Genomic DNA, 25100 nt, shown 5'->3' on the forward strand with positions numbered 1-25100 from the left:
ACACTTGATGCGTGATCCGCGATGCCTCCCACTGGAACATTGAGGTATGTGTGTTCCCATCTCTGACAAAGTGACTCATTGAAAGGGATAGTTCAACCAAATAAAAACATTGTCATCATTTTAGTTGTTCCAACAAGCCTGTATGAATTTCTTCTGCAGCTGAACACAAAAGATATTTTGAAGAATATGGGTAATTAAACCGTTGATGGGCCCCACTGACTTCCAAAGTTTTTTCTCCCCATAGGCCGGGAAGTTAGTGGTTTAATTACCCATATTCTTCCAAATATTGTGTTCAGCAGAAGAAATGAATTCATGCAGGTTTGGAACAACTTGATGGGGTATAGATGACAGAATTTTCACTTTTGGGTGAACTATCCCTTTAACAATGCTTTGATCTCTTATTTGTAATATATTTAACAAAACTGAATTATGCATCATTTTGGAATTAAAGTTGGTTAAAATAGAGATTTTAAATAGTTTGCCCTCTAATATTACCAGACTGAACTTTATTACTGTATTTGTATTTATTGGTTGACTTTTAGTCTAAATATAAATAAAATCCAGTTTAATTTGAAGTACGTTCATTTACAAATTTAATAAAGTGTTGTACCTTCATTACAGAAACAGCCTCTATAGAAGCAGCCTGGTATTTTTCATCTCATGGATGAACCCTTCTAAGGTTTTAACCTACACAGCACAGAACTTTAACCATTAGTTCACTCCATTCATTAAGAAAACTCTTTGAACCAGTTACCAAAATCGATGTCTTTAATGAAATACTGTGTTTGGAGAAATATTAGGGGTAAAATTGAGAGTACAAAAGACAAAGCTTTAATCAGAAGCAATGAAATCATGTGACATTAAAAGTGAGAGGAAAACAATTGCAATTGTTCCCAATACAGTCAGTCCACTACAATTTCACTGGAAGTTTGACAATTTATAGGTCTATCACATCTGTTACGAACATACAGAAAAGGGGGGAGTATAATGCTAGCAAAAATACTGTATGAAAGAGACATTAGCAAATGCATTGAAAAGTACCAAAAATAAAAAGTTGACAAATACAAATTAATTTTTACACACCCACCATCTAAAGTGTAAACTTCAAAACATCATGCAATAAAAAAAAAAAAAAATAATAACTTGCAAATAGTTCGTAATAATGTGGTATACAAGTCCTGAGTGAGAACTCACAAAACAAACAATATTTATGTAATTAAGGCAAACCGTCTCATTTTAAACCATGAGGTGGAAAAGTGACAGTGAGATAATTAGAAAAAGGCTTAATTGGTGCTGAAGTGCTCTTGAAAAAACGGCTGGAAGATGAATCTCTTTTGTTGATGGGTAATACCTTGCAAATCCTGGATTACGTAAGATTGCAAAAGGAAATTTCTTCCCATTATCAATTATAAAAATGTTCAAACATTTAATTTACTTTGTAAAATACTCCCATGTAAAATATAAATAGCCAATATTTATTCAATGCATTTCAAGGCAGTTATCAACAGGGTAAAACAGATTAGGCCAAATTTAACAGTTGCAGTCTCATTGGAAAGAGCAAGATGGCAAGATGAAAGATTTCTTCATCCGGACTGAACTTTATTTTATTTATTTTTTATCTTTTTATCTTGGATGCAAAGTTAGTCTAATGGCTCGGATAATTGTTTGGCCCAAAAACTGCTTTAAACATTGAAATTGCAGTGAAACCCCCATTAAGGATACAGTTGCCTTAAGGATACAGTTGCCTTCAGAGAATACAAAAATCATTTAGACAGACAAGACAAGCTTGGAGGAAAATAGCTAATCTGTTATGGGCTCAGCTTTCATACACTGAACTTTACTCAGGAGTTGGCTCTGATCCCTCGCTTTTCAAATCGTTCTCCTCATCACTTTCCACACCAGCGCGTCCAACTGCACGGCGTACATTGACAGTGAAATCTCCACGCCTGGAAAAGACACAAGTTTTATATAAACACTAAATATGTGGCATATAACAGTACAAATGTTTGACTGATTTGTCAGTCAGTTTAAAAGTGATGTTTGCACAGAAATGATACCATGACTATCACGAAGCAGCGGATTACACACCTGAGTTTGTTCTTTAGGGTGCTGACCTCTCGGTTCATAGCATTAGCGGACTCCGTGGCATCTTCCAGCTCTCTCTGCATCTTCCTGCGGGAGGCATTAGCTCGAGCCGCTTCCTCCTCGGTCTCCTCTAGCTGCCTCTTCAACTGCTTCATACGAGTGTTCAGCTTCTCAGACTGACAGAGGAAGATTTCATTATGAACTGCACTCAAAATACAAGGTTACCATACCACTAGGGGTGGTGAAAAAAATCGATTATTGATTAATCGCGAGTATGTTTATGGACGAGTATGAATCGATTATTACATTTTCAAAAATCGATTTTTTATTATAAAAAAAAAAATTTGCATTATTTTATTTTGTAAAAAATGTTATACCGGAAGTTGAACGTCACGAACGCGCCCAGTTCCAGTAGCAAGCGCGTGTAACGGCAGCCAGAGCGAGTGAGAGCAGGTGTGCCGGAGACACACTGGCTGCGTGGCGGCGTCTCAGCTGCGTGGTGTGTCCGTTTTTATTTCGGCTCCCATGTTAACAGGTTAGAGCTTGCACACTGCCTGCATGAGCCGCGCGGAAAACGCGTGCATGCTAGAAATAGAACCGACGCCTATTTTTCACGCGACACGCAAGCGTGTTGGAAGCGTTTCCAGGCAAAATAGAATAGGAAACGATGTTTATATGTCATTTTGTACACGAATACATATTAATAAATTACATTTTGATGTTTGAAAGTCTAGGTTTTGATATAAATTCAGATATCAATGTAATTTAAACAAATAATAATAATAATAATAATTATCGATTTTCAAATATTGCCATTATTTTTGCCTATATACAAATTTATGTCATTTTTATTTTTTAAACAATCGAGTCCTGGTGTTCACTACAGAGGTCATAGCATAACATATGAATAAAATATCTCTTTTTTTTTTTCATTTGTTTCTTATGCTCTTAACAATGTGATTACATGAAGAAGAAGAAAAACTTTTGAAAAAAACGTTCTGGGCCTCAGGAGGATATAAAGATAATAGGCTACAATAACAACATAGTGTGTCTTCTGAGTGACGGTCCACCATCAGGCTAAATATAGGCTCTTTAAAGCTACACAAAATTTGTAAATGTTATTGAATTAAACAGACAGCCCACTTCCCTATTTTTCGGATTTTGGAAGATGTGTGATAACAGTTGAAATTGTTGTCGTAAAGGCAAGAGGCAAGAGTTGAAATTGTTGTAGTAAGGATTAACACACCGCTAACCCAAATGTAGACTGTCCCTCTGTCACCTAGCAGCAGCGGCGCCGCGTCAGACACGTTTCTGGTGTGCAAAGACGCAGCTGACACGCAACAGAAACGCCACGCTCACGCCACGCAGCCAGTGTGTCTCCGGCCTAACGAGCGTTGCTTGCTACAACACCTTGTCTTTCTAGAAGAAAATTGTCCAATTTCTACAGTATGTTGGTTCTGATCTACTTCCTAAAGGAAATAAGCCTTTCATTTATTTGTTATTGTTTAGTTCAACTTGATGAGTCACAACACAATGTGATGTATTCATTTCTGTGTTCTACAGAACATAAGCTACATACAAATAATTCTGAAGTTATAACTACACGACACAGAAAGTGCTTTGAGTTGTTGTTACTCAATAAAAGAGTTAAGTAATTCAGCAGCTGACTTTTTTTAATACTGCAAACACTTTGTAGTGTATTTTCATTTACTGTTGTGAAATGGAAAATCAATAATCGCTAATCGAGAATCGTTAATAATCGAAAATCGACTGTAATCGAATCGGGACTTCAATAATCGTAATCGAATCGGGAAATCAGACAGATTAACCACCCCTACATACCACGATACTTAAATTTCAGATAAAGATGGCAACAAAACAGGCATGGAGTTTAAATTTATTGTAGTTTTTTTAAAAGTGCATTATCAAATCATCTGAGAAATTTCCTCTTAAGATCAAATGAAGATCATCATTTGGCTTTGAACTAGTTTGAACAAGCTTATTGCATTTTAAATGCAGTCCAAAACTCCCCACCTCATTTTTGAATTGATCAGCATTGCGTCTCTCGTCCTCAACCTGCAGTAACACCTCTTTGAGTTTCTTCTCCACACGTCGCACCTGTTTAGTGGACTGCTGCCTCTCCCTGAAGAGTTAAGCACAGAGACACATAGAAGTATCACTGGTTATTAACAAAGACCTTTTACTGGGGAAATTGAGGTGCTCTATAGTCTATACTATAGCGGATATCCATGAAGATATCAGTGTAGTATGCCAGTCCCTGAGGAGTAGAAAAGTTGCTTCTAATAACCTACACAAACCATCTCTACTATTACTCACTTCATCTCAATATCCAACTGCTCTTCGAGCTGTGGGATCTTGGCCTCCAGTGCAGCAATGGTGGACTTGTACTTGCTCTTTACAGCTACTTCCAACTCCTGAAGCTTCTGCTTTAGGTCCTTGTTCTGGCGGTCCAGCTGAGAGCGCAAACCCTCCAGACGCTGGCTATTACCACGCTCTGCAGACAACTCCACTGTAACCTGTTCAGCCTGTGGTTCAAGCGAAATAAAGCCATTAGCAGCAGAGCATCATGATGAACATATGATAGCTGAAATTGGGAACAATTTGGATGAGAGTATCTCATTAAGCTCCTAGTACTCTACCTGCAGTGTTGCTTTCTTCAGTCGATCATTGACCAGCTCAACGTTGAGATGTTCTTCCTCAAGTTCCTCCTCAAGCTGAGCAATACGTGCCTCAATTCTCCTCCTCTCGTCGCTGCTCAGTGAGCTGACAGAGACAAAGTGTTGAGTGGTTTAAAATGTGCTTTTTTTCTCTCTCTCTAACACATTTTCCATTTCAAAATTCCAGACTCTGAATATGGTCTGAAAATCTACAGAGAGGTTAGGAAATTTGAGTCAAAGTGCCTCTATTATGCTTTTTCGAATATTCCCTTTCATGCTTTGTGTAATGCAGCTATCTGCAAAGTTCTGAAGACGAAAGAGCACGCGATAAATAAAGTCATTTTCTCTCAAAAGAAAGAATCGACACAGAACAGCCTAAACGAGTCATCAGGAATTTGAATCCCACTTCCGTGACGGCTACACGTCACTGGGTAACACAGTGGCCTAATGCCCACCTATGTTCTACGTCCACCCGCGAACAACTTGACCCACCCTCAAACACTTTTGCTGGTTCTTGTTGTGTATGTCGAGAAGATGCGGTTTTCTACCCTGCATAAGCAAATTCTTTGTAAACACTTCCAAAGGATGAGAATGTGAAGAGTCTGGTTAACTATACAACAGCAGTACAACCTTTCGACGAATGCTTCAAATCTACATGAAGTCTAAATGAGGTTTACAAAACGCTCCATGTCCATTAAAGATGGGAGAGTACCCACTTTATCAGTAAGTATGATTTATTGATGTGATTATATATATATATATATATATATATATTTATTCTTCTAACACATCACTGAGAAACGACAAGGAGAGATTTAAAGAGACTGAATCATCGGACCCGCGTTTGAGAATTATTGAAAAATGTGGTGATGTGACCTCCAAAAGCAAAATTAGTATTTTCAGGCCCCCCAAAAAAAATGGTGAAGCAAGTTATTTATATATTTTGCAGTAGTGTCAGTAGACAGGTTATAGACAGTATGTATAAAACTAGAAATTGCAAGCGCATGCAAAACAATTCTCGAAAAAAATCTCATGTGCATGCAATGCAAAACTATATATATATATATATATATATATATATATATATATACACACACACACACACACACTACTGTGCAAAAGTCGTAGGCACGTTAGTATTTTCACCACAAAAAGTGGTTAAGCCAGTTATTTATATATTTTGCTTTAGTCAGTAGGAAATATTAGCTTACATTTCATAACATTGATTTTGCCATTAATTGTAAAGATTTTTGTATGCACAAGGAGTGACACACAGTAGTGTATACAGACTTTTGCATGCCCACAAGAAACTTTTTACATCATGAAGTTTTATGCAACAACGTTTCGAGAGGAGCACGTTCAGGTACTCAACCAATCAGCACAAGAGGAAGCCGGTATGACCTCTGTCCCATGACAGTTTCACAGCATCCCTTCACCACCCCATCACCTCACTCTTGACTGGTTTTTTATCCCAGTCAAAGGGGGGATAAATTACTATATCTGATTTCATGTACGTGTGAACTCGTGAACGCACAGGAATTTTTTACATGCTTGCGCATTACAATTTCTACTATAACCTATGTCCTTTGTGTCCCTGTCTTACTATGAAGAAAAAGAGAGCATTGACGCACATGAATTAATAGAAATCTAGGCCTATTTGCTCAAGATTTGGCTTTCCTTAGGGTAGTACCTCTAATAACAAGGCCTAATGTCCAATTGAATGCATCCTCTGTGGCGGTGGAGAATGACACGAAATGGGCTGATGGCACAATATTAGATGCTAAGTTTAATGGTTTCTCGTGCGCACACGAAAGTCTATATACGTTTTATTTTTGCAAAGGTCCTTTTAGAGGCTCTGTAATACGGTGTCAAGAATATCATAAGAAACCCAAAACGCTTATAACCTGTCACAATCATTCAGTTGTGTTTGACAATCACTAAAGAATCGATAAACAGCTGCCATGAAAACACTTGTGTGATGCATTTATTTTCATAAAATTTTTTAATTCATTAGATTTTCTATTATATAAAAAAAAAAAAAATGGGGGCAATGGTCTGGAAAATGCAAATAGTTTTCCATACTCTGCTTTCTTTTTTTCATACTTTTCCAGACCTGGAAATTACTCATACAGGTTTCCTACGCAGTTTGGAAAAGTATGGAATTTGATTTAAGACACCCAATATACTTTGATTTCCTAGGACTAATTGTTTGGTGCAATGATACCCTACCAGACAACACATCACAATAGCAGCAGGTAACTCACTTCTTGGAATTCTGGCTATTGATCTCATCCTGTAGCTCATCTCGTTCTTGCTGGATTTGTCTCTTTGCTCTGTCAGCAGCAGCCAGATCCTACAGAGATTAAAAGGAAACATTTTCCACATGCCTAATTCTTCCATAAAGAATCCTTTCAGTCTAAACTAACACTAAAATTTACCCTAGTAAATTATTAGGGTAGTTATTTCTAGTTGCAGTACAATTCTGATCCAACCTGAAAAAGTACAAGACAAACCTCATGTAGCTGAATAACCTCAGCCTCCATGCTCTTGATCTTGCGCTCGTTTTCTTTGGCCTGGTTAAGAACTTCGTCTCTGGATAGACGCAGTTCCTCAAACTCTCTCAGCTGTTCTTTCATCTGGGCCTGCAAAACAAAAGAGGGAATGACAGATGTCAGAGGTTCATGCATTAGATGTTAATTTAAGTACTCCAATTGCAATTTTGTTCATCAGGCAAAAGTACAGACCTGACCTCTGGTTCTAAAACCAAAAATCCCCACCAATTTAATACAAAAGTAATGCCCATGCAGAATGTGTAGTTTCTTACCTGTAGTTTCTTGAGCTGTTTGAGGGCCTCATCTCGAGCCTTGTTGGAGGAGTCGATCTGAGCAGCCAACTCCGCCAGATCCAGCTCAAGCTTCTTGCGCACAGATACGGCCTGAACCCGCTGTTTCCGCTCATCCTCAAGCTCCATCTCCATCTCACGCACCTAACATATTCAATTACAATATCAGTAGTTTTTGTGCATTTCCCCAGTTACCCAACATTTATCAGCATCTCAGATTAACATTGTTCTGAATTGGGCAGGTGAGCACATACCTGTTTGACTAGCTGCTTCCGTTTCTCCTCACCCTGCTCATCTCTGCCCTGCAGGTCTCGGTCAAACTGAGCCTTCATGGCCTGCATGTTGACCTCCAGGCGCAGTTTGGCATCTTCCGTGAGCTGCAGTTCATCCTCCAATTCCTCTAGCTGAGTCTTCATTTCCTCCAACTGCTGTTCCATTCCTCGCTTGGCCCGCTCAAGCTCATGCACCTTAAAAGAAAAGAACAAAAGTTTGAGCACAACTAAGATAAGTGGTGAGAATTAATCATGACCTCCTTTTTAACAAATTGTTGCCAAAGCGCACAGGATGAGAGTGCTATATTTGCCCACCAGTCAAAGATAATGAATCTTAACTCATGCCAAAAAAAAAAAAAAAAATCTGGTTTACCACAATTAGCTAGACCTTCAGGGACTATACATTTTATTTTCAATGCAAGGCGGAAGACTTTAAATATGTAATTATTCCTTGAGGATTTTGTAAGTGTTAAATTAAAGATTTCATAATTGATTTAATTCAGATGCTTTGGTTATATCTTGGCTTGTAGACATTAGCTCTGTTCCAAAACAGTTAGCATGCTCTAAAGCCATTTTTTACTCTTGAATAAATTAACAGTTGAACCATTCGAAAAGTCGTTTTTGGTATTGAAATAAATGTACTTATTTCATTCTCAACCTTCACTGCTGTAAATTGACCAAAAGGAGCTATAGTTGTCTTACTTTATATCTTCAATGTCTAGGCTAGCAGGTTTGGGTTTTGGAACAGAGCTGTGGTTTTAAAGTCCCCCTGTGGTAAAAATCAAGCTTTTAATGTTGTTTAGATGTCTGTGGTGTTTTCAATATGCTTTAAGACAAACCATGTGCAAATTTATAAGGTCAACACCATTGAGTATTTTCTCCTTAAAACTGCAGTGAACCAAAGACAGTCTCAAAAACAAGGTTTGAAATCACTGGCATTTGGTAACAAGGTAGTTTGTGACGTTAATCACGACAATCTCTGCGCTGGTGTGTGGAGGCGGGGCTAATTTGCATATTCATAGAACCGCATATAGTAAATGAGGCAAGGGTGTAGAGTTCCATTCAAGCTATTTTAAGGCATTTAAAAGTTTACCTTAATTGTTTTTCATATGTCATTTTGGTGATCAAGGATGAGTTAAGGGATAAAATTGACTACGTGGGACTTTAACACACATTCTAGACATGTAATGCTTGTGTTTCACATACACTCTTGCCAGCGTCATCCTTGGATGACATCAGGTCCTCCATCTCAGTTCTGAGCTGCTTGTTGACCCGCTCCAGTTCATCCTTCAAATCAGTAATGGCCTCTAGCTCTCGGGTCAGAGTCAGAGTTCTGGTCTCTTTCTCACGGGCCTCTGCCTCGGCACGATCCCTTTCCTCAGCGTACTTCAGAGAGACACTCTTCTCCTCAGCCAGCATCTGCACAAATTGAGGTATTTTATCACAAAGGACTGCTAGACTGTGAAGGTGATAAAAAAATTCTCATTACACTATTTTAAGATCTTTGTTACACCAATTATACATTTAAGTACTGATTGATTTCCATTACACGAGAGTAGATGTTAAAACTTCATGCTGATTTGTACTCGGCTTTCGCCAAGATAAGCAACACTAAGACGTAGCTTTACAGTAAACTATGCTTCTCCATCCATTTATGCTTCTTTCCATATGGTGGTGTAATATTAAGTAACTACATGTACTGACACTAGGGTAATAATTAGGTTTGGGGTTAGTTACATGAAAGAATGCATAATTTATAGTTATTACTATAGTTACTGCATGTAACACTGACAATAAAATAATTGGTAACTCCTTATTTTAGTAACTTGCAGAAAACACCAGTAGCAGCAGCATTTGAAATACCCTATGACCAGTGTTGGGGAAAGTTACTTTGAAAAGTAATGCGTTACAATATTACGTTACTCCCTTAAAAAGTAACTTATTGTGTTACTTAGTTACTTTTTTAGAAAAGTAATGTGTTACGTTACTTTTGCGTTACTTTTTTTCCACCTGGGCTGGGCTTGTTTTTTTATACCAAAAAAGATATATTTTTGGGCAAATGTAAAGACCCTTTCACACCAAAAGTGAAATAATAAGCCTCAGACTGAAGGAAATGCAGATTTACTCCTGTACAGTAGAGTACAGTAGAGGGCGCCGCTCAAACAAACCTTTCAGCTGCTGCTGTTCTGGGTAACAGAAGAAGAGGATGCAGGAGAGACAAATTTAACACTTACTTTACCAATAAAAACATATAAAAAAATCTATAGTCATTTTTGCTTATGGTTTAATTGAAAAATCGGAGGTCAGAAGCAAGTACTTTGGTCAATAAAGATTAAATGCATACAAATGTATGTTTTATTTAACATATTTAGGTATTGGAGGTTTGCATAGTGTTCTGATTCTGCATTTCACTGATTTTATTCATTTTGAGGAATATTGAATCTTTTTTGTGCAAGTGAGATGAGTAAATCCACGCTTACATTTAATCTAGAACTATAATAACCATCATGTTTACACACAACGCCTCTGCACTTCGATTTGTCTCAACATTAGGACAGAAGAGCAGTCAGTCAATAAAGGGGAAAACAAAGTAACTTGCGTTACTTATTAGAAAAAGTAACTCAGATATTTTGTTGTAAATTTTAAAAGTAATGCGTTACTTTACTAGTTACTTGAAAAAGTAATCTGATTACGTAACTCAAGTTACTTGTAATGAGTTACCCCCAACACTGCCTATGACACATGTTCATAAATACATTTCTGCTCTATTTACAGGCAAATACTGTTCTCTACCTGGTCAAACTTTTTCTGCTTGCGTTCCAGCTCCTGAACGGTCTGACGCAGATGATCTTGGTCTACCAGGACATCATCTAGCTCCCGCTGTAGACGGGTCTTGGTCTTCTCCAGTTTATCGTAGCCAGCATTCCTCTCCTCCAACTGCTGCATGATGCCTTCCGCCTCTCTCTGCAATTTCTTTTTCCCATCCTCTAAGCTCTCCAGGCTTTGGGCCTCTTGCTCAACCTTTTTCTTCATCTCTGCCAACTGAAACAAAACAGAACAACATTTCTAATCTAAAAATCTAAGTGGAATAAGAGAGTTCACTCAAACACAAGCTGGTCCTAGGGCAGCATTATCCACCAGAACGTGTCCACCGACTCAAGGGCACACACACCTGAGCTTGAGCAGTGTATAGCTGCTTCTCAACATTTTTCTTGCTCTCCTCTTCCTCCTCCAGCATCTCTTTCAGGTTGTTCTGTTCATCCTCCATTTGCCGAAGACGAGTAGAGAGCGCAAGCTTCTGCCTGGTCTCCTCCTCCAGCAACGCCTAACCACATAGGAAAACAATATAAACCAATTCAGAATGAAGTCTTTACCTGCAACACCTGTGATTAGCTCAACATTTATTTTAGGGCAAGCAGGAACTTCTTGTGACCAACAGTACAATCACTCAGCAAGCTCCAGTGATAAGTGCCTGTGAACTATGCACTATAGTGTGTGACCAAGTTGTACCTGCACGTCTTTAAGTTGAGATTCAACAGTAGAACAATCTTTGGCAGCTTTGATGGATTTGCTCTCCACCTTGCTTAGGGTTCCATGAAGAGCATCAAGCTCCACCTAAACATTAAAAAAATATATTATAATTATATTGTATGTATTAAAGTAGGCACAAGTTTGCTCTAAATGGATCTCAGAGGGGAGATTTTTATACTTTGATGTATAATTGCAAATTTTAGTCTCAATACCTGCATTTTAGCCACTTTATCAGCCAGTTCCTGTTTCTGTCTCTCACTCTCTACGTGTTTGACTTGCAGCTCCTGGAGCTGTGATTCAGCTTTCTTCCTGCGGTGCTCAGACTCATTTTTACCTTGGGACAATGACTGAAGTTCAATCTGAAGCTCACTGCGTTCACTCTCCAGAGCCTGTTTTGCTTTTTCCACAGATGCTTTATTCTGAGGGACACAACAGTGAGTGTTAGTTAACACGTTTCTAGAAAGTTTGCTTTTGTGGGTGGAAAGAAAATGTACACTTTTCAGAGAGACACTACCTCACCAAAAAGCAACTGGTCAAATAAGAAAAAAAAGAAACTCATTCTAATGAGTGCCATGTACTATGCACATTTTAAAAGTTGTAATAAATTGCAGCACCCTTTTAAATGAGACACTCAAAGGATCAGCACATTTTTTTTACAATTTCCATTCCCTAATTATTAAAGCAGCACAGTTAAAAGCCATCAATGCTTTAGGAGAGGCACATGGTCTCACCCTCTTGGACTGTTCAAGCTGTTCATTGAGTTCCTCAAAGGCCTGGTTGTGTTTCTGTCGCACTTCACCTAGCATCTGTTCATGTGAACGAGCCTCATCTTCCAGAGTCTTCTTCAGCAGAGTCACTTCAGTCTCTCTCTTTGTCCTTAAGACAGGAAGAAACACATTTTTAAAATGAATTTGACCCCAAAAGATAAGTTTTGAATTTATATCTTTGGAATGAACAAACAAGTTGTTGCAAAATATCTCAAATAAGTCAAGCCCAGTCAGTTTTCCTCATGGCTGACCTGAGTTCTTGCTGAGCAGCAGTAGAGTCCAGCGTGTCCTCAAGTTCTGTCTTCAGAGCTTCTAGCTCCTCTCCCAGGTCCCTGCGGTGTTTCTCGGCTTTAGCACGGGCAGCTTTCTCCAGCTCCAGATCTTCCTGCAACTCTGAGAGCTGGGCCTCAAGCTCACGAATGTTTTTCTGGGCAGCATTCTTCAGAGCAGCTTCCTCTTCAATCCTAAAAAAAAAAAAAAAAAAAAAAAAAAAATTACAAAATGTAGCTAGTGCACAAAAACCCAATTAAGGTAAAAAGTGTTAAGACATAGCTGTAATTTGAGATTTTCATCTAACTGACCCTCACTTCCACTTCTAACAAACGTTTCGCTCACCTCGCGAGTGCAGCCTGGAGCTCTTCCTCTTTCTTGGCCAGTTGGGCACGGAGCTCTGCAATCTGAGCCTGAAGCTCTGCGATCTGATCATGCAGCTCTGTAGAGTCGCCCTCCAACTTTCGCCTGTTCTTCTCCAACTCTTGCCTCGTCTTCTCTTCCTTCCTTAAACGATCTGAGAGTGTAAAGGAGAGATGTGAACAATTAAGGTGTGTGGAGATGTAGCAAAGAACACTGCAACAGTTCTTTGTTGCTGCAAATACAGCAATAAAGAGATATACTCAAGTTATCATCTGCATTCTTGGGCTGGCTTTAGACGTGCGTTTTCAAAATCCTGCTTCATAATTATTTGATGGTCGTGAATATATACTTACCCTCCAGGTCAGTAATCATTGCCTCATGTTTGTTCTTGAGTTTCTGCAAACTCTTGGATTTCTCTTCCTCTTCAGCCAGGTTAGTGGTGAACTCAGAGACTCTCTCCTCCAGCTGCTTTTTCTCCTGTAAGATCAGATACCCGCATACAACCATCACTATCAGGACAAGCAGCACTAAATAGTTTTTGCAGCAGATTATGCAGTCATGCAGGCAGGTAGAAGAGGTGAACCGTTTCCACGTGTAGTAAAGACACTTTTGGGAGAAAGATATTGTTGTAGTAGTTAAATACTACTTCAACATTTGTGTAGCATTAATTGAATTGTTCGGGGTAAGAATCATATGGTGGAATCAAAACCATATTTTGATTCCCCCAATTTCTGAAATGTGGAATTGAAACTACTTCATTGTTGATTTATGTAAAAGCAGAACACATTCTTCTCAGACCTTGGAAAGTTTGGCGTTTTGGTCATCAAGAACCATAATGTCCTCCTCAATCTTCTTCATCTTGGAATCCATGGTGACTTTCTCCAATTGCAGCTTCTGTCTGGCAGCCTCCTCTTCATCCAGTTGCTGCTCCAGATCCTGAGAAAGGATTTTAGGATTTCAATTACAATTGAACACGAATCAACTAACTTGGTATGAAGCTCTAAACAGACATTTAGAGTTTGCATTTGGAAAGTCAATTTCATTCATCAAACTTCCCCTCACCGAAATGTTTTGTTGCATCTTTTTCTTCTCCATTTGAAACTGTGTGACTTTCTCCTCCTCTTCTTCCAAGCGGGACTCCAGGTCATGCATGACATACTCCTGCTCATTCAGGCGTGCAGCAAGACGCGCCCTCATCTCTTCAGCCTCTTGACACAGTTCGGTCTCCGCCTGCAACTGCTCCTGAAGAGCCATCTTCTCTGCATTTATCTGTTACAGGGAATAACAATAAGTTTATGGACACCAAGAGAGAATAAAGAGTCATCTTGTAGTGGAGAAAAAAAAAAAAAAAAAAACACCACCATACATGCATACCTGTTGTTGTTTGGTCTCAAACTCCTTCAGCAGGTCTTCAGCCTCCTGCTGTCTCTCCTTCATCTTGACCAACTCTTCCTCCTTAGCGACCATTTCCTCTTCTTGTCTGGTCACCTGCAGTAAAGGCTTTACCTGAAGAAAGAAGAGTTGACATTGCTTTTAGATCTCTGGTTGATCTCCAATAAACACAGATTTTTGAACCTATAAGTATACCTTGGTAAAGAGTCGCCACCAATGCCAATTTCTGAGTTTCAAATAGGCTGCACAGTTCCTCTGGATCACCCTCATGGCATTCAGTTGCTGCTGCCTCTTAGCAAAGGCTCTATGTAAAACAAACGTTAAGTTGTCAGTCTAATAGTCCTGTTTAAATTAACACCTCACAGAAATCTTCAATCATCTATCATCCAAGACAACCTTTCAGAGTCATTTAGAAGTTATTAGCCAAGGTTGCAAACACAGACCATAATTTTTAGTGCTTCAAATCTCTCTTAGCTGTGGTGTCCTGGAAAACAGACCTGTATAAATGTATATATTTAAATACATCTACCTCCTAGCAACATAGCCTCTACACCAGGCCTGGAAGGTGATAATGACATCAGTGATCTTCATATCTCTCTCCTCTTCCAGGTGGGCAAGAACGCCAGCCCTGAAGAACACTTTACTTTGACCTATACGGTACAAGTTCGAATCCAGCTCCAGGGCCTTGATCTGGGAGAGAAAATACATTACAATACATTTTAAACAAAGTATCAATTATCTTAATTATCTTAATAATGGTGTGCATCAACTCTTACCATGAGGACACAGGCCTGCTTCCCATCCATAAAGCCCTTGGGGATGGCATTTGGCGTGAGAATCTCATATCTGAAATTACATTTGGGAAATATAATTTAGAGACTAGGAATAAGAGGATTCAAGAAGTCTATAGATACTAAAGTCAAGCCCTGCATTCTGGGTATGCATAATTCCCTGCTACGTAGTATAAAATCAGTACTACGTCAGACAAGCAGTTCAAATACTTAACATTGATAATCCAAATACCTTTGTCTGAACTCTTGGAAGACAATGCGGTTGGGGAACCCTTGTCTACAGATCCGAATTCCTTCTAGAACTCCATTACATCTTAGTTGTTCTAGAACCAGGTTGTGTGCCAATTTACCAGCCTATAAGAGAAGAGCAGTGAGTTAATTGTTAGAGGCCACAAAAGATGCATGAACCACCTGGCTATACAAATGTTTTAAGGATGGGATGTAAAGTTTCGCTCTTCACACCTTCTTCTCATGGTTGGGGATTATGCATCGGACAAAGTTAGGGTTGGTATTTCTGAGGGTGGTCATCAGATTTGTTAGCTGCTCTTTGTACAGTTGTCCTACTGTACGGAACATTCCCTTACGAGTCTTGACGGCTCCATGCAATGATTCAGCCATTCCAGCCACTTTGTCTAATCCCACAATTCGGTCCACTGATGAAAAAAAAAAAACACATTATGCAAGAAAACCAACACAAGAGTGTTTAAATGGACTGTTTAAGATGACTTTTCATGTTTAATTGTGGAGTCTTTTAGTGTCCAGGATGAACAGTAGCAGACAACCTGCATATTACACACTGGCAGAATCAGACTCACTTTTCTCTATGACGACCTAAAAGCCTGACCAACAAAAGCTCAATGCAGCAGGTGGATTGTCGTCAACTTTTTAGACATTAGTGACATCTGAAATACTCTAACCATTAGATTGATTTAAGGAATGTTAATTTGTCATCTGCAGAGTCTCATACCATCTTTCCAGAGCTCAGAGACAAACTTGTCCAATGACTGGTTAAGCAGAGTTGCCACATTGTCATTCAGAGGGTCCATGTTTTTCATTAGCCATTCAGTAGCCTTGTAATCAACCTGTGGAAGACCAGACAGACACATAAATGATACACTTTTAAAAGAAAAATTTCTCCTCTTCAACCCTATTCAAATGGGATTAGATTTAAATGGTGAGGGAAATGTAATGTTCTAGACAAGCATCTAAATGTCTAAATAAATTCACTTTTCATACTGTGCTTTATAACATTGTGATGCCTGAACTCAGTTGCCCACCTCAGCAATTTCCACAGACATTGCTTACCAAATATGACTTCATGATAAATATAACAGATGTCCACAGTATCACTTTACAAACATATGAAGCTAATCCCAGTATTTAAGACACATAAGAGCTCTCACTTTGCCAGCATAGTGAATGATACAGAAGTCAGCATCATCTTTGAGCTTCTTGGGCTTTTGAAATTTTGGGTTGTTGCCCAATTCCTGGACTACTTTCTCCACAAAGGATTTGTCTGTGGCTTTGGGAAACCAGCACTCCTCATCCAACAGAGCCAGGATTCCTGGAGGACCAGTCTGACAGAGAGAGAAAGATTTTTTTTTTTTTTTTTAATCAAGGTATGCAGGAGGGTTTGAATCGAGAAAAATAAATTCTACAAAGTTTGAAGAGTAAAGAATAAACCTACAGGCTTCTCAATGAGTTCAATGCAGGGCTGCAGGTCAAGGCCAAAGTCGATGAAGCTCCATTCAATGCCTTCACGCTGGTACTCCTCCTGCTCCAGGACGAACATGGTGTGGTTGAACAGCTGCTGAAGCTTCTCGTTGGTGTAGTTGATGCAGAGCTGCTCAAATGAGTTCAGCTACAAAGAGAAAAAGAGTTAAATCAAAATGACCAATTATAATCAGGACACATTTTGTTTTTCACAACACTTTCACACCTCGAAGATCTCAAATCCAGCGATGTCCAGGATTCCGATAAAAGAAGCACCCTGACGCTTTGTCTTGTCTAAAGCTTTGTTGATGCGCAAAACCAACCAGCGAAACAGCCTCTCATACGTGGCTTTGGCCAGGGCTTCCACCGCAAACTCAGCCTGTTCCTGACTCTGTGCCTTCTGAACGCAATCACGGCCCACTTTGATGCGTGGTGTGAGAATGGCACGTGTGAAATCGGTCACATTCATGCCCAAAAGATGGGACACCTTTTGGGCAGCTAATAAATAAAAAATAAGTGGACAAGACATTTAGTGCTCAGAATTTTTTTTTGGATTCCAGTCTAGAATAAGCAATATGAACAACAACAGAATGTGCATTCTGCCATTTTTGTTACTGGTAATGAAATGAACTTGGGACTAATTTGTAGTGCAAGTTAATGAAGGAAGAGACCTGTGTCATCTGGCATGGAGGCTTGGTCAGAGTTGCGTTCCTTCTTAAAACTCATGTTTCCAAGCTGCAGCACAGCAGACACCACCTTCAAAAGACCTGGGACACAATAACAGAACATGCATTTCATTTCCTCAGACATGAGGCAATAAATACATCAAGTTAAGCCCAAAACTTCAAGTTCAGTCAAAATACTACAATAGCAATACAGAATAGTTCTCAGCATGAGAAACTGGAGAACTTTCACCCAATTCATGAAAGACATCACAACTTTAGGTGATTAAACTCACTGTGGAGTGATTACAGATGAAAGTGCCTTTGAGTCTATACCTGTCTGCTCCTCCTCAGGAATGCCCATAATCCTGAAGGCATCTATGGTTTCAGCAAACAGTTCTTTATCCTGTTGTCCAGTGATAGTTACATTTCCATTCAACAGGAAACGGTACTTATTGTAGTCCTCTAGGCACAGCTCAGCTGTAGAGTAGAGAACAAACTTTAGAAACTTTCCTTAGAGATTAGTCCTATAGCATACTACACGGTCACATGTGTATTCAGCATTAAACTCACATTAAGAAAAGATTCATACATGTTCATTTTAACAAAACGTTGGCCCTAACACTGCATGTATGATTTTAAAGAATTCATAGCTTAAATTTTTTCATTGCATGAAATGGTCCTCACCACGCAATTTGTCTCCTGCTCCTGATAGCAAGTAATAGAAAATATGGAAGGCCCGCTCATCTTTGGCCTGCCTGATCGCACGAGACTTCTCTAAAAGATCTGAAAAACACTTGTTAGGGGATTAACATAAGTCAAATACATTCTGCATGAGCCCTTTAAAATGGCAACAAGCTAACAATACACATTTTAGTTTCCTAAGTGGTGGTTCATTCAATAAAAAGGATACAGGTCTCAATATTGGCTCCAACGATGTAACCATTGACATCAAAGTTGATCCTGATAAACTTTCCCTGTGAATAAAAAGCTCATTGATTCATGTCGAAATTAAGTGGGACCCTTTAAAAAGGAGTCAATTGGATTGGTCTGTGCACACTTACAAATCGAGAAGAATTATCGTTCTTCACTGTCTTGGCATTGCCAAAGGCCTCAAGAATTGGGTTGGCCTGAAGCAACTGTTTTTCCAACTCACCCTGGCAAACAAATAGTTGATAAAAGGGGATGAGCACATTTAAAGTTACAACTCACAATTTCAGGAACTAATAGACCATTAATGAAACAAAGACAACATCTTGAAACAAAGGTACCAAACCATCAAGACACAGTAGACCAAGATCACAGATTTGCAAGTGAAAGCTTTGCCTGATAACTGATACCCATTTTTGCAGGCGAGTACATTCTTCCACTACATTTATAATGCTAAAAACCATACGTGCATTAAACTTTGTTCTACACCAGTGTTAGAATTTGCATTAGCTGAAGCAGTTAGATGACTTTGCAACATAACACCATATAATTTAGCCAGTAGAAAACCAGTCACATGACCAGGGTGTATACAGCCGGAAAAGTGAAGGATGGTATGGTTGGACTCACATGTGACAGGGTGACACTGCTCTGCAGGATGATAAAGAGAGAAAGTCTCAAAATATGGACACAAATGAAGGGGGACTCAAATTTAGAACATTTTCAACCGTATAGGGCAACATTCAACAGCTGGATGCTTGCAGTTTTTAAAAAAAGGGCAACCATGAACAAATAGGCAGGTATTCACAAAGTCACTAGAGATCCCATGGGAACAGGTCTAGGCCTGATACAGGAATGTGAAAACACAGAATTCTGACTTCCTTGTCCAAATGACAGAGAGAGAAGAGTATTAAACCCCTGTGGGAGGAAGACTTCAACAGAAAAAAAAAGGATAAAAAATAACCAGGAAGAGATAAAACTGACATCAACAAAACATTTACCACGAAGGGGGCTGGAGACAGAATTGCTGATATTAAAAATGGATGTGGTTATTTATCAGCAGCTCTGCCATGACAATCAGCACTAGTCTTATCTGGCGGTTATGCACACGAATCAACATTCACTTGTGATGACTGTTCCACGACTGAATGTAAATGTGTTCATGGCACCTCAGTGCACAATATATCTGTAGCTTCTATGCAGCGTAAAACCACCAATGGAGACAGACAAGAGAGTGGAGTGTAAAATGGGGAATGGGATTAGGCAATGATTTATTTTATTTTTTTATACCATGTCAGCAACATGGCTATATTCATGGCGAAAGGATTAGGGAATGAAGCAGGTCGGATTCAAACCTGAATACTGTGAATTAACAACTCTTGTATGTCGTGAACACATGCAACACTCGCTGTGCCACAACCCTGAGGATTAAAAGAAAGTCTTGTACTTACTTGATCTTTCTTTGTTTTGAAGGATGATGCTACATGAGCAAGGTACTGAATGACTTTTTTGGTGTTTTCAGTTTTTCCAGCACCAGATTCACCCCTGAGGAAAGAAGAAGTTTAGAAGGAGCTACAATGCTTGCCATTTTAATGTTTTATTTTGGTACAGGTATTTCACAAATGCCAAGTCAAGCTTACGTGCACAATATGGACTGATCCTCACGATCTAAAAAGATCAAGAAAAATGAATTAACAGTGCTCTATCACATGAACAGAAGTGCCACTTTGGCCTGAATACAAGAGTCACGCAGGGAATGTTCTTCTCACCCTGCATCATACTCCTGTAGGCCGTATCTGTGATGGCGTAGATATGAGGGGGCATCTCATGCCTCTTCTTGCCTTTGTACATCTCTACGATCTCCTCCGTGTAGATGGGCAGATGCTTATATGGGTTTATTACCACACAGAAGAGCCCAGAGTATGTCTGAAACAATGGTTTACACATGCCATTCGTCACAAAAAGCACATTTGTTTCAAGCCGATTGACTAATCTTCTTGACAGATACTCACTCTTTATAAACATTAACCAATCAGCAACTACAAATAGCTTGGCATTAGATGATTCCCATGGATTAATGATGCGAGTAATGATGAAACAATTGTGCATTTTCTATTTTAGTTTTCTGCACTGTCAAAGTTTTCACATTTTTAATTCGAAAAATCCCTTTTTACAAAGACTATTGGAGTACGTTTTACAAGAAAACACTATTTTAGTCTTTCAAAATTTCACATTTGATTCAATGTTACTTGCAGTTTCTTTGCTAGTAAATGTCACAAAGAATTACAATTTCTGAGTGAAAATTGTTTCAAAGTAAATTAAACCATTCTTTGATGTATCAGAACATGCTAAAAAAAAAAAATTAAATCCATAAACAGACTTACATAGATGAGCCCCGAGTAGTATCTCTCCCTCAGGTTGTGCAGAACAGAAGCTTCATTCAGGCAGGTGAGCTCCGCCATATCCTCCACCTTGCTGAACTTGGGTGGGTTCATCTTCTGGATGTCATCCTTGCTCACCTTGATCTTCTTGCCTGAGTCAGCCAGCTCCACAAGACACTCATCTCCAGTCTCCTCTTTGACGGAGCCGGCCTCAAAGCCGAGCTTCTCTGAGGGAACCCATACCAGCTTCTTAGAGGACCAGTCTGCCTGCGCCAAAGGGTCGTTGATAGTGTTGCGGTCGGCATAGAGGAACTTCTCTGCGTCTGACATTTTGACTACGTACGAGAAAGAAAGAGAAATTTATGGTTGAATTGAATGGTTTTAAAAAGTTCTGCAGGATATCACAGTAACACAGAGAATTAAAAACAGCCTGACGAGTAATGAAGAAAAAAATTAATTTCCTTAATTGTACACAAACATCTACGCGGTGACTCGTTCAAACATCTGACGTATGGGTCAATATTGTTTTATAAAATGACAACCAAGCCTGCTCAGGCCTCTGACTGCTGCTTCCCTTCCCCCATTTAACCTTAAAGGTACATTCTTTTAACAACCCCTAATTATAAGAATTCCATAAATTCCCACACTCATTTCAGAATACCATCGAAATGTGTTTTATAACTTTAGATCACCAAATACAAGTGCTTGGTAATGTTTGTGTTGGGCTAGAAACCAAGTCTGACTAACCTGGAAAGTGGTTAAACAAGTGGGTGTGTGCGCGCATGTTAAACATTTTCATGCAGAAATCATGATTCAGCAAACAGTTCACAATTTATGTTAAAATCTACAATCAATTTAAAAATCCCAGATTCCCAAAAATGTTAAGAATTTACAAACATTTTATATTATAAATGTCTAAGAAAAGGGTCTTGTGAATTCTGAAGAAATTGTTCATGCACAATTTTGTGTACAGAACTATGCATCAATGATACAATTATTAGTGACGTAGAGAGCCAGTTTCCATATTACCATAACTTTGAGCATTTATGGTGTCATGCTTACACTTAGCTAGTTTGTTAAAATTCCTTAACCTACTGTGTGCTGATGCAAACATACACAAGACACAAGCTCCTATTGCTTTGAAGTGGAGAGAACATCTGCGCTGAAGGAGTAATTCCTAAACAAGTTTGGACAGACAATTTCATTACCCGCCACACCCTGCGGAAGACTCCAGAACTCAGAAATTAAGAGTAACATCTTTATTTCTGTCAAAAAGAGCAAAAAAAAAGTCCATTTCCAGAGCTTAAATGGCTAAATCCTAATATACATAATATTAATATCATACCAATGTTACTCAAGATAAAATATAAGGTATCCCTAACCTCCATACAGATCTACTGGTGTGGAAGCAACCAGTTTGATACAGGAGATTTTTTTTCTAAAAAAAAAAAAAAAAAAAAAAAATACAAAATCATGCATCTTTTAACAGAATCTGAGATGCTAAAAGCGTGCAAACTCTTCCCCCACAACATTTTTTTATTTGAAATGTCCTTGCAAGTGTCCTTACAGTCTCATGAGTGTCAAATCAGTATCAGTTAAATTGCAATATTTAAAAACATATTTCTCCCCCACCTCTGTTGTATACAAGAGAGTTGGTTACAAAATACACAACATTCAGTTGAGAATTTGTAATAAGGTTAATGGATAAATATAATACAAATAAAATAAGTAATATATAATTCTCAGAAGAAAAGAAAAAAACGAAATATAAATAAGTGCCCTACAGTTAGGATTTCTTTCATGTGACTCAGGTGAGTGAGTATTCCAGTGTCCCACACGTACCCGTCCCTCAGGGGGAGGGAAAGAGAGGCTTCTGGGAGTCAAAGTTCTCTGCCTACTCAGACTATGAAAGTACTTACTGTAAGTGACCTAAACTTATTTGAATCTGCCAATTCAGCCAGAGTGGGAAAAAGACCAACAAGATGCCAAACGAAGTGTGGCAGTACCAATGGCAGCACTTAGAGAGGCATCTAGAAAGTGAAAATAGATGACAACAGCACAGCTTTAGCGTACTGTTGAGATGAGGGGATAAGGAGATTAGCAGGGTGTCATCTCTGTCTGCAAGTTCATTAGCAGCTCAAATACAGTCACTGTGATTAAATGCAGAAGACAGCACGTGCACCTGCACATGACATGCACCTTTGTTGGGTTGACCCACCATGGGTTGTCACCCGATTCCAAGAATAAAAAAGGAACAAACCATGATGAGTGCATAATATACATTTAAGGGACAAAAGAGTTAATCATAGTTGAGCAAAGAGGAACAAACGGCCATCCGTGACACAACAAAATAGTGAAATGGTTTCTGGAACGTGTTGATATTGAAAAGTTGCTTCACCACACTGACACACTTCCTCTAGAGCTTTAATGCAAGACCTTAGAAGGCAACATGTTAGAGCTTGCTGTCTGAATTTAATAAGTGTAACAGAAGCAGAACCGCAGAAAACAGCCTGAAACTAGTAAATTGCGCTTATTACAATGGAGAGATTCACTCAAATGTGGGCATATTTGGCCAACACAAGACTAAAATATCCATTATATTTGACCCAAAATCAAGATAAATACACATAATAGAAATTTCATGCCAATTTTGTGTTGGAAAATACAAGCATTTAATTAATTATGTATTTATTATTATTTTAGGACCATTTTTAAAAAGTCAGTATTTTATGTATAACTTTAAAAAGAAGAAGCTTTAAACCACATTTTTTTGGGGGAGTGAAATAAGCCTATATCAAGTCTATGAGGCAAACTAATAAATGGTATTGACTAGCAAAACTGTCTGTGTGTGTGTTCTGGTAAACCCTCCATAATGGGGACAAAATGTCCCCCAAAGATGTCAACATCTGAAATCCTTGTGGGGACATTTTTTTGGTCCTCATGAGCTTATAAATCATAATAAGTGATGTTTTTTGCAGAACGTTTTCTGTGATGGGTAGGTTTAGGGGTGTGGGTTAGGGTATGTCCCCATAAAACATGAAAACAATGCGTGTATGTAGTTTATTTGAAGGGGGTAATATATGGGTGTGTTTTCATAAGATTCACTCTAAAAGAGTGAGTTTACCAGTGAGCCGTCACAGTGGTCACCTGCAGTGCCATACCTTATTTTATCCCTCCATCACCACGCTCTCTCATCCCACTGATCTTGGCTTATGTTCAATCCTTGCTTATAGTTCAAATGCCAACAGCTCTGAGAAAGTCAACAACAGCAACACAGGAGACACATTGCTCACGAACAGAGCATTTTATGCAGTGCAAGGTGAAACCGCTCTAGTGCAAAAGACCTCACAATGAAATGAAGACACATTAAATGTAACTTTGTAACTGGCACTGTTGCATAACAGTTAGGCATCTTGTTCCGCGTCTGATCTGAATGTGTGTCCTCAGGGCTGAGCAAATCAGGTCGTCTACTGCAAGAAACTGGTCTCAAAGCAAACTGGGCGTGTTGCAAAGAGCAGACAGACAGATCACCTGAACTGAGATGTTACTGACAGCGGAGTTTCTCGTGCACTCTACATTATTTTGGGTAACGGTAAAGAAAACAACAACAATAATAAAAGTAACATGTCATAATATTCTGGGTTTGTAATATGTTTAATGGAGTCTACCTAAATTAAGACTATTAATAACTTTATTTTCTTTTACCTAAAATATTTGTATCACTTCATCGAGTAGAACGCGTGCATGGGCTGATTGTGCAGAACAGGTTCAGGTGCGCGCTCAGGTGAGAATGTGGCTGAATGTTAAAAGTTCACTCACCTCTTTTCCCTCAGGCGCCGTTTGTTGAGAAGACCCAATGCCAAATCTTCTAATTTTGTCCTTAGGAAGAATGACACAGCTGAGACAAATGTATCCGAAAATCGCTGGGGTTTGTGATACTTTCCTGCTTGTTCATCGGCGTCCTGCTCCCTAGTTTCCTCTCACTTCTCTCAGCAAACTCCCACTGACTCTTAAATCAGCTGTGTGGGCGTGGCTATAAAACGACGACAAACCCAATGTCCCGCCCATTTGATTTAGCGCTTCTTTAAGAAGTGCCACTCAAGACATGTGCTTTCATTGATTGGTCATTTATTTAGCGCGTCCATTATTATGCCAAACAGTGACGTTTGGTTAGGACGTTAGGTTTATTTATCCAGGAAATAAACATAAGTTTTAGAATTTTGAGTTGTTACTTATAAAATATACAAGAAATGTGTATGTAAGAAATATGTAGAAAGAAATGTAATATTAATAGGCTAATAATGAAAAGCCTATATGGGATTCATAATATATCATCCTGGAAATAAACAAAGGTTTAGGATTTTGAATTACAATATGCGTTTTTGAACATTTTCACATAAAAAAACCCTTGCAAATTTCCATTTAT

At 38.9% G+C, this 25100-nt stretch overlaps 1 protein-coding gene across 2 annotated transcripts; it reads right to left on the bottom strand.

The window, feature by feature from the left end:
* Positions 1 to 1736: 1736 nt before the first annotated feature.
* myh9a (myosin, heavy chain 9a, non-muscle) lies at positions 1737 to 24676 on the bottom strand. 2 transcript variants are annotated; one of them, XM_056266993.1, is made up of 41 exons: positions 24494 to 24676; positions 20678 to 21009; positions 20063 to 20219; positions 19934 to 19961; positions 19745 to 19838; positions 18924 to 18944; positions 18431 to 18523; positions 18280 to 18343; positions 18054 to 18152; positions 17703 to 17846; positions 17376 to 17471; positions 16931 to 17202; positions 16679 to 16852; positions 16395 to 16568; positions 15959 to 16073; positions 15454 to 15644; positions 15224 to 15345; positions 14977 to 15046; positions 14730 to 14890; positions 14396 to 14504; positions 14183 to 14314; positions 13871 to 14077; positions 13607 to 13744; positions 13162 to 13285; positions 12791 to 12962; positions 12427 to 12639; positions 12140 to 12284; positions 11621 to 11827; positions 11388 to 11492; positions 11050 to 11202; positions 10671 to 10919; positions 9084 to 9296; positions 7860 to 8072; positions 7588 to 7749; positions 7277 to 7405; positions 7028 to 7116; positions 4746 to 4869; positions 4423 to 4631; positions 4120 to 4228; positions 2089 to 2261; positions 1737 to 1946 (listed from the first exon to the last, which is right to left on the bottom strand). In XM_056266993.1, exons 2-41 carry the CDS (start codon positions 21002 to 21004, stop codon positions 1838 to 1840), a joined length of 5886 nt encoding a protein of 1961 aa, XP_056122968.1. In that variant the 5' UTR covers positions 21005 to 21009; positions 24494 to 24676; the 3' UTR covers positions 1737 to 1837. The 2 variants fall into 2 exon arrangements, with proteins under 2 accessions (XP_056122968.1, XP_056122969.1); XM_056266994.1 differs by lacking the exon at positions 18924 to 18944.
* Positions 24677 to 25100: the final 424 nt, after the last annotated feature.

The sequence above is a fragment of the Rhinichthys klamathensis genome, unplaced genomic scaffold, assembly GCF_029890125.1.
Source record: "Rhinichthys klamathensis goyatoka isolate OS25496 unplaced genomic scaffold, OSU_Roscu_1.1 h1tg000254l_1, whole genome shotgun sequence".
Taxonomy (NCBI): domain Eukaryota; kingdom Metazoa; phylum Chordata; class Actinopteri; order Cypriniformes; family Leuciscidae; genus Rhinichthys; species Rhinichthys klamathensis.

Bases quoted from the DNA above. Each gene is read 5' to 3' on its own strand.
- myh9a (XM_056266993.1), bottom strand. From the start codon at position 21,004: ATGTCAGACGCAGAGAAGTTCCTCTATGCCGACCGCAACACTATCAAC. The intron at 16,074-16,394 runs GTGAGAGCTCTT...GGTCTTCCACAG, and splicing joins TCATTCACTATGCTGGCAAA to GTTGATTACAAGGCTACTGA. The intron at 8,073-9,083 runs GTATGTGAAACA...TTTTCTTTTAAG, and splicing joins AGGATGACGCTGGCAAGAGT to GTGCATGAGCTTGAGCGGGC.